This window comes from Camponotus floridanus, unplaced genomic scaffold (genome assembly GCF_003227725.1).
Source record: "Camponotus floridanus strain SB8 unplaced genomic scaffold, Cflo_v7.5 scaffold468, whole genome shotgun sequence".
NCBI classification, from domain to species: domain Eukaryota; kingdom Metazoa; phylum Arthropoda; class Insecta; order Hymenoptera; family Formicidae; genus Camponotus; species Camponotus floridanus.
The window spans coordinates 14,134-24,269 of NW_020229623.1; the positions used below are offsets into that span (position 1 = coordinate 14,134).

Genomic DNA, 10,136 nt, shown 5'->3' on the forward strand with positions numbered 1-10,136 from the left:
CGTTACGATTGCAAGTTCAGTACTGCAGATAGATTTATTTATTTCTTCTATTGAAAGGGGTTTTACATAAAATATACATTGCAGATTTTATAATATGCTTAAATTATAATTGTTTCATATCCTAAATAATTTCAATTACTTCTAGATTGTCTTGAATAATTTCTTTGCTTTTATTCTCTCTTCTTAACTTAGAATTTTCTTTATTTAACCAATTTCCTCTCCCTCTTCTCTTAAAATTTGATTCATTCCTTTATTATTCTTCCTATCTTTCGTACAATTTATTGCTAAATGCTCTAATGTTTCTACTTCTAACTAATTTTACCTTTATTGAAGACATCGCATAGGATAGGACATTTTAATCTACGCACTGAAATATCTCAAAATTTATAAGTTTAAGACAAAAATGTTTCAGACAAAAGTTGTATGACTTGAAGGGGGACATAAGATGGTGCCATTAGTTTAACCTTGAAGAGTCACGTAAAAGTCACCTCCAACTTTTTAAATAGGACACTCTACATACTTTTACGCATTCTTGTAGCTTGCTTCAAGAGCTTTCCAAAACACTATAATAAAGTATTTTTTCATTGAGTACTTTTTGAGTTACGAGGCTTGAAATAATTTTACATAAATCATAAAATATCTAGTAAAATATTCATTTTTTTATTATCTTACCTTAATACTTTTATGTATAAAATAATAAGAGAAATCAATTGGTGTAAAGAAAACAGACAGTTGTTTTCAAGAAAAAATATGTAATTGTTAATTGCAAATTACATATATTTTTTCTTAATGTAACTATTGAACTGTTCGTATCTCAAGACACAAAACTCCAATCTGAGTATCTCATCTGATACGTTCTTGAGACGAGATTCGAGAAATGACTATAAATACGGACATATTCATTTGCATATTCATTTACATTTTATTTACATATTTATCTGATAATGTAAAAATGACTATGAAATTATTTAAAAGTCAGTAAAATTCTGTGATTGAAAGCATTGATTTGAAATAAGGATTGTTTCCGTTTAAAACGAATTTATTTCAAAATCGAGATATGTCAAATATCAATATAAATAATACATAAAGAAAAACATTTTACATTTCTTTATCAATTTTCATATCAAATCTTCTAACGCTTCATCAATTCGCTACATCAATAAATAGGAGAGAAATAGAGAAAGAGAGACTTGTATCAGGAGATAAATTATTTAGTAATTTATCGCTTCGAATTATTTCTAATAAAATCAATGACATTAGTTGCTACAGTGTTAATGAAATATGTTTTATTGCTTTTTTGTCTGTAAAATGTAATCACTCTTGGAAATGCATTTATTAAAAATAAAGAACAAAAAATAAAGAAAATAGAATATGAGAATAAAGAATATAAAGAATAAGGAATATAAAGAATAAAAAATAAAGAGTATAAAGAATAAGAAATATAAAGAATAAGGAATAATCAAGAATAAATAATCAAGAATTAAGAATATAGAGAATAAAGAATATAAAGAATAAAAATATAAAGAATAAAGAATATGAAGAATAAGAAATATAAAGAATAAAGAATAAGAAATAAAGCCAATTAAATTGCTCGGAACAAGAAAGACTCAGGTTCGATTCTCATAACATATATATGTATATGTATGTATGTGTGTGTGTGTGTGTGTGTGTGTGTGTGTGTGTGTGTGTGTGTGCGTGCGTGCGTGCGTGCGTGTGTGTGTGTGTGTGTGTGTGTGTGTGTGTAACAAACTTTTAAATGACATGTTAAAGAGAGAATATACTTTTACGAAGAAAAATACTATTACTCACATTCATTAAATTCTATTAATATGTGATCCAACATTTTTTCTATCTCTTGCATGTTTCTTAATAATAATATGAAAATAATTAAGATAATCATTGTTTTGCATTTTTCCATGATCTATTAGTTTATTTATTAATATTTATCTATTAAATTTTATGTGGTAATTATACGTGTAACCATAGCAGAATGTTGCAAATAATGCTTTTACTATTTCATCATTAGGAAGAGATTTGTATATTTCCCACATTTCATCCCAAGCTTGTTCTTAACAAATCAGAATATATCCATTCTTTTCATCATACTAAGATGTTTAATAAAAAAAATATATCGGTTATGAAAATCCAAATTATAATTTTGTATTTCATATTATTATTTATTTTGATTAAAGAATGTCTCTTCCGCATCTTTGACGGAGTTATGTTTATTTGAATTTATCCGAAATTTTGACATAAAGTTACCCATGCGATAATTTTGTTGAGCAGTATGTATACAACGATATATGATGTATACCATATAGGAGCGTCTTACTGTTAGTTTTCTAAATCTAATTTTGCATTTGCATTTATATATCATTAATTTAATGAATCAATTAATTCGTGCCATTAAAAAAGAATCACATTGAAAACAAAACGATAATAAAACAAAGTATCAAATTTATCTCACAAAACATTTTGTGCAAAAGAATGTTTTGCTAATATATATACTCCTCGACAAAACGCATAATTTTTTTTATTTTTTCTTTAAAAGCTGATATTTAAATTTTAACAAAAAATTTTAAAGAACAAGTGAAAAAAAATTATGCGTTAATTTTGTTCAGGAGTATATATATGTATATATACAAAATTATTATAAATTATACAAAATATGTACATTTTATATTAGATTATTATATTATTTATCGTCATTTATCATAAAATTCATACATATATATTGCCTTAATATAAATAAACTTTATTGAACATTTTGATCGATTTAGAGGGATTTGATTCATAAGACATTCTGTGTGGATATTTTGATCAAATATAATGTCTATATATATATATATATATATATATATATATATATATATATATGTAATATTTTAATCATAAAATAGAACATGTAATATCCTTAACTATTTTCTTCAATTTTTCCAATGCAATGCGGTACACTCAATTTATTACACTTATGAAGCATCCGCGTTAGTTTTAAACGATTTTCGTTTGCATGTGATTGGGATGAATCTCACATGAACTGGATGAGTAGGACGAATAATTATATCCGCTTTGAACTGAATATTTTTCAAATACTCAACGGGTTCCAAATAAAAATTATGCACCAAAGGAGCTACTATAGCTTTCATCTCCAAGAGACCAAATCGTTGACCTACAATATCAAATTTATTAAAATTGATCGACATAAGGAGAAACAATAATTGCAACCAATTTACCTATGCAATTCCTTGGTCCTGCACTGAAAGGTATATAAGAATAAGGATGACGATTCTCTATTTTCTCAGGCAAGAATCTATCCGGATCAAATACATCCGGATTTGGCCAAAAATTGGAATCTCTGTGAACTGCGTAGATATTAAGCACTAAGATCGATCCAGCGGGTACGACATATGATTCTGGAAAGCATGTTATAAAATTAAAAAAATATTAAAATTTACAAAAAAGGATATTTTGAGAAAAACGAAATGTTCATAATGTATTCTTAAAATATTAATACATTAATATCATTTTACATTCCATAATATATTCTGTGCTACGTAACATATTCAAAGATATATATAGGAAAAAAGTGATTAATTACGTAATTTTACATCATCTCCAGTGTATCGTGATAGTGTAGGCACGCTGGGATACAAACGTAACGCTTCCTTTAAACATCTATCTAAATATGATAAATTTTGCAGTGATCTCATGTTAAGTTTCCCTCCATTCTCTTGCATCACATCATCGACTTCAAGCCTCACACGCTCCTATGTTATTCATAATAATTTAAATATATTTCTTTCTATTTACATAAATGTAAATAAATTCTTATAAATCAAAATATAAAAATAAAGTGATATACATATTTACGTATAGTAAAAAAATATATTGTAACAAAATAGAACTTGACATTTATAAATTGTAATTTAAATAATGTATCGCAATATATTTAGAAATAAATACCTGAATATCTTTATGTTCAGCTAATAGTAATAAAGTAAACGTTATACCCGTCGCTATGGTATCATGACCCTGCAGTTATCATCATATCATCATATATTATATGTGCTTAGATAACGTATACAAAAAAAGATTAATAAAAAAAGATTACAGATACGTACTGCCAACATAAAAGTATCAACTTCCTCTTTGATGTCCGAATCAGTTAAAGAATATTCTTGAGATGCCGCTAATAAAAGGTCCAACATGGCTAACCGCTTTTTTTTAACTAAAAAAAAGCATATTAGGGACGAACTCATTTTTGCGCGATGCGATTTAACTTTTAAACACGTTTTTAAACTTGTTTTTGATTAAAATTCAAACTCTATTACAAATAATGATTTAATTTTACAGCAAATATATGTTATACTTTTACGTGTAATTATGTTTACTATAAATACTATAAATATAACATATAATATTAGATTGCGCAATCAAATTTAAATTAGAGACTCTAATCGTACATACTTCCAAACACCTCATCATTTGTCGCCGCTTCTTTATCACTTTCAAGGTTTTTTAAGTATTGACCATTGGTACGTTCGTGATAAAGTTTTCTTTCCGCAATAATCTACGTACACAGTACAAAATTTTACATTGATTCTTTTATCTTAATAGTAGTGTAATTTTATATGTACATATTTGAAGGAATTAAATTAAGGTTTTTTATATTACTTACTTTTTCCGTAAATCCATGCAATATTTTCAGGATTTTCTTTTGCTTTCTTCCTTGTGATGATAATGAGAATACCATATCGTTGTGAAACCAAGGCCTGAATGCTCTAAACAGTAATTTAATAAAGCTATATAATTACAATAATAATATAATTTTATAAAAGCCTTATTTTTAAAATATTATTTAAACCCATTCTAACATGTGAAAGTAATCTTTAAATAATCATGTACAAGAGATTAAAAATGTTAAATTATATTTGTTACGAAAAAGATAGGATTTTTTCAAAACATTGTACTTTTGTTTCAGTTATAATTTTTAGAAATGATTTCTCCTTAGATCTTATTATATATTGTATTTTTTTCTTAATTTTACAACATGTCCTAACATTTCCTATCTTTTTAAAATTTCAAAATATTGTTTATTTTATAATGAAATATTTAGCAATGAACGATACATTTTCATTGCAGTTTGCCCGTTTAAACAAATTGACATTCTTTATTAATTGTTTATCTTGTTATAATTAATGTATAATATATTTATGAGAGAACTTTTAAGATATTATTAAAGTAATTTTGATGTGTATATATATATCTATTCAAATAATCCTGAACTTTAATATGCAAAATAATCAAATTTCCTAAAATCAAATGCTTCTATTACAAATAATTTAAGTTAAAATAATTACTATCATACGTTAATGTCCTACAACAATTATTACGAGTTATTGTAACTATTTTTTCATGTAATTTTTAATTAATTTGTTATTTTTATATTACATTTAAAGTCACAACAACAAAAATAAATGTAAAGTATTATGTGAATTATTTAACATTTTTAGATTATCAATAAGTAACATACGATGAATGAGATATTTTAATTTAAAATTTAGAGTGAACATGCAAAAAATGTAATTATAATTAAAATTTTATTTTTACTGTGTATATGTATCAAAATCATATCTTGAAAGATGATAAATATATTACATAATTATGTATATTTACTGCACTCACATAAATTACCTATAAAATATCAATTCGATCATGTCGTGAACTGCATTTCGATATTGTTGCTGAAATTCGCCGAGAGTTCGTAAAGAAACACCCATGGCGGTTTCTACAAATATATTTATTATATAAGAAATAAATAACAGTCAAAAATTATTATAGCTGAATATTTACATAGCTTTAAGTATAAAAAACCGCACTGAGAAAAATCACTTGATTGTACCAACAAGACGTATATGATTGAAGACATTTTGATTAAATCAAACAAAGTAATTTCTAGTTATCACGAAACACGATTTTTCATAACTAGAACGTTTAATAGATTTTACTATAAGATTTTACTGTTTGGTTAAGTTAGTATTTTCTGATTGGATGTTTAAAATTTCTTGTTATATTAATTTTTTTGCTTGCCGTTAAGCGGCGAGCCACTTTTAACTTAACTCGTATTCAATATTTGCCATGAAATGTATATAAAGAACTAGTATTAACATTAAATCCAAAGTACATTTTTTTTCTCTTACGTGCAGTAGTGCCAGAAAGAGGACGCTAGCTCTCTGATTGTGTGTGTTTGAGCTGCATCCTCTTCTTGCATCATTGTTTATCAGTTTAATTTCTAACAAACTGAATTTAAAATCATTGTTCAATAATCTGGATTGAATCTATCCAATAATCTTGTTGGAATTCAGAATATTAAACAGACTTTTGACACGGAAAAAATTTGAAACGAGTTTGTGTTGGCGAGTTTAGTATTATTAACCAGAAAATTTGATAAATTTAACAGAAAGAAATTAATCAGATTCATCTGGTAATTCCTACAAGAATTCTGATTCGTCCATTTTCCAACAGACATACTGTTGAATCTATGAGGATTCTAATTAATGTAAATGTCAATTTTCTTTATCAGTGCAGATATTATTTATCCATCCATCTATCGATATATGTATAGGGAGAAGTTATCTTTTTTATTATCTTATAATCTTAAAAAATGATCTCGTTCAAAATGGAATTTTGGAACATAACGTACAATGAGAATTTTACAATAGCCTTACCGCATATCGCGTTTAGCGTATGTTCACTAATAAATGGCAATAAATCCTTTACTACTGTCCCTCTAACATCCATCAAAGATTTAGTCATGCAATCGCTCTCTTTGGTCAAGATATCAACAAATTGGTTTAATATATTAAAATGAAATGTAGGTGTTAATATTTTCCGCCGCGTGTGCCATTTAACTCCTATAACAAAAACAAGATACTACAATAAAATACAAATAATATTATGTAAGATTACTGTCAGAAAGACAGTAAATAATATTATTACCCTACATTTATTTCTTTTATATTGCACGTATATTATTTTGTAATCTTTTCATTACTTACCTTTGCTGGTGAGAAGTCCTGTGCCGAGCCAAGGATGCAATGCGTGATAGATAAGACCTTTTTCGATATGGTTTGTGCTACTTAATATCGTCTAAAATCACCGAAAACATGTTAAAGAAGAGAAACTGTTTATTATATCTCATTGAATTAAATACATAAATAATAATTGCATTTAAAATTTGTATCTTGTCTCATTGATTAGGGATATTCTTATTTATTATCTTTTTAAGAAACATATCTATCTGAGCAAAAATCTACTTATGAATTGCAAGATTTCCAAAGCTAGTTCGTAATGTCTCTGGAAAATTGAATTTCTTTTATTACCTCTAAATCATCTGGATGACGAATAAACACCACAAAAATGGAAAAACTCGAAACTTTAAAGATAGGATAATATTCATTAGATAATGTACAGTGAAGCTTCCATTTATCTTCTGAAAATTATGTTATAAATATTAATGTACAAATATTTTGATGGGATTAATTTTATTTTCAACATTAGTGCATCTTTACTCAAATTCGTTGGAAACATATTAATAAAAAAAATTGTGTTTTAATTAAACAAATAATTGTTGTGGAGAAAAGTGCTCAGATAAGAAATCTATATATATTCTTGATAAATATATGTTTCAAAGTACATTATTTATAAATTTAATTTTTATAAATAACAGATCATTTGTTAATTAATATGAATAGGTTAAAAATTTTGTATTCACCTTCTGAAATATGTGATTGGAGCACATTGCCAACAATTGGTAAACCCGGTGGTCCTGGTATAAGTTTAATGAGTTGCCAGTTTCTTTTATAATTTATGTAATACTTGTTATACAAATAATATATCAATAAAATAAACATACATAATAACGATATAGTAAACATCGTTTCTTAAACTGATATTCTTTGTGACCGTCTAAGTAATCTGAATCTTCTTCCGTTTATTGTTTTTTTTTATTCTTGGTTCATATGTATTGCATAAATATTTTTTGATACATGTAAAAGTAGATATTAGATTTTCGATAAACTTGGCAACTATCTTGATATTCTAAAGAATATTAATCCTAAAAAAAAGTGAGAGAGGGAGAAAATAAAAGATCATTGTAATACATTAATCGCATATTTTTTGTAATAATTTAATCAAGCTATAAAAGATATGATAAATTTATTCATTTCAGGAAAAAATATTACATATGCACCAAATTTGTTAATCAAAAAAAAAATTTTTAATCTGCCAATTTCTTGCAATTGTTTCTCTATTGTATAATATAAAATTTCGCCAGATTCTACTGCAACATCTTAAATGTATTTAATAGTTTATAATATTAAGGCGGTGTTAACATCATAGATCTATTATATGTCAAATCTATAACATTAATTATTTCTATAATTTTATAATTTTATAATTTATAAGTATTTTTATAATTTTATTTATTCTATAATTGTAAAACATGTTCTTAAGGTCATATCATAATATCCGATTAAAGCTCATTTCTGTACTTATTTATAAATATCTTAAATCAATGAAAATATTTTTATTGGTATGCAATGATACAAAGTTGTAATAAACCAAAGTTATAAAGTATTTAAAGTATTTGCAAATTCTGTCATAAACAAATAAATATTTTGAAATTTTTTTCTGTTTAAATATTATTATACATTAATATTATAATATTATTAATAATTAATATATAATATTAATTAATATTATAATATATATATAATATATATATATATATATATATATATATAATATATAATAATTAATTAATAAAATTTTTGCAATATCAGACAAAACTAAGGACTCATGGTATTTGAAATAATTTCTGTTAAAACCACGTTTTCGCTAATTAATCAATATTAAACACTGAAATTTTGCAAAAAGATGTTATAAAATTTTATTTTGTACAAATATTATGAAGATTACCTGATAGATTATATGATGCGACGATCGAAACACAACTCAAATCATTAAAATGAAATCACAAATTGCGTTATGGAAATACATAATTCAATGCAATAAATTTACGCGAACTAATAAGATAAATGTGACGCTCATATTTATAACCGTTCTTCAATTCAAGATCGTAATAATAATCAGATATTATTCTTAATGGGTGGGGATCCCGTTTGCCAACTGCTTCATTTGCGCACAATATTTTGCCGACAACTTCTTTTGCCTATATTCCGATCTACAAGTATTATTGCACACACGAAGAAAATGAAAATACGCGAAATAAAATAATTCATTGTTAATTACATATTTAATTACATATTTTTTCTTCAAAACAACTGTGTTTTTTTACATCATTTGATTACTCTTATTATTTTGTACATGAAAATATTATTATAAAATGGAGAAATGAATATTTTACAAGATATTTTATGATTTATATAAAATTAAGAAATGGTTTTATGTCTCATAACTCGGAAAGTACTTAATAAAAACTTACTTAATTATAATGTTTTGGAAAGCTCTTGAGATGAGCTACATGAATAGGTAATAAGAAAGAGTAGGTTGAGTTTAAGAAATTGAATATGACCTTTATGTGACCTTCAAATAACTCTTCAAAGTCAAACCAATGGCACCATATTATGTCGCCCTCAAAGCCATACAACTTTTGTCTGAAACACTTTCTAGTAAAACTCTTCCTTATCAAGACATCCGACCGTGTCCAGACTTTTTTAACGCCCAGTATATACGTAGTATCAGAAACAAAATGTTCTATTTATAAAACTTTTTTTGTTTATAACTTTTAAATAAACAACGTGCGCTTAAAACTTTTGAATATTACTCAAGATCATCAACTTCACAATATGTTATGATTAAGGTTATCTGCGATGACTCTCGTAAGCTATATAATTTCAAGTTTTGCATTTACATATATCATTAATCTAATGAGTCGGCTACGTTGTGTAATAATGATTGACATCGAAAGCAATGTGAGAATAAGATGTCCATTCATAAAAAAATCCGTAAATAAGATTCTGTTCATAAAAAAATGTTCAAAAAAATTGTTATGCGAGAGACATAAATATTAAAGAAGTATATCTTTATGTCGCAAGTCTGCTTTTTTGTGCATA

The 10,136-nt window shown here is 25.5% G+C and overlaps 1 protein-coding gene across 3 annotated transcripts; it reads right to left on the bottom strand.

Annotated features, from left to right (window-relative positions):
* Nucleotides 1-2,881: 2,881 nt before the first annotated feature.
* On the bottom strand, nt 2,882-9,092 carry LOC112639107 (cytochrome P450 4C1-like). Of its 3 annotated transcripts, none has more exons than XM_025411998.1 (13): nt 8,980-9,092; nt 7,775-8,116; nt 7,383-7,492; nt 7,059-7,149; nt 6,729-6,914; nt 5,695-5,788; nt 4,679-4,781; nt 4,468-4,570; nt 4,122-4,228; nt 3,964-4,032; nt 3,599-3,767; nt 3,234-3,413; nt 2,882-3,169 (listed from the first exon to the last, which is right to left on the bottom strand). In XM_025411998.1, exons 2-13 carry the CDS (start codon nt 7,935-7,937, stop codon nt 2,970-2,972), a joined length of 1,575 nt encoding a protein of 524 aa, XP_025267783.1. In that variant the 5' UTR covers nt 7,938-8,116; nt 8,980-9,092; the 3' UTR covers nt 2,882-2,969. The 3 variants fall into 3 exon arrangements, with proteins under 3 accessions (XP_025267783.1, XP_025267784.1, XP_025267785.1); XM_025411999.1 differs by lacking the exon at nt 7,383-7,492 and having other exon boundaries at nt 2,883-3,169; nt 7,775-7,828; nt 7,916-8,116; nt 8,980-9,081; XM_025412000.1 differs by lacking the exons at nt 7,383-7,492; nt 8,980-9,092 and having other exon boundaries at nt 2,883-3,169; nt 7,775-7,927.
* Nucleotides 9,093-10,136: the final 1,044 nt, after the last annotated feature.

What these genes read in the sequence shown, in the direction of transcription:
- LOC112639107 (XM_025411998.1), bottom strand. Translation starts at nt 7,937, where the DNA reads ATGTTTACTATATCGTTATTATGTATGTTTATTTTATTGATATATTAT. An exon ending in AGGACTTCTCACCAGCAAAG is followed by an intron (nt 6,915 to 7,058) that starts GTAAGTAATGAA and finishes TTTTTGTTATAG; the next exon opens with GAGTTAAATGGCACACGCGG. An exon ending in TACGCTAAACGCGATATGCG is followed by an intron (nt 5,789 to 6,728) that starts GTAAGGCTATTG and finishes ATATATTTGTAG; the next exon opens with AAACCGCCATGGGTGTTTCT.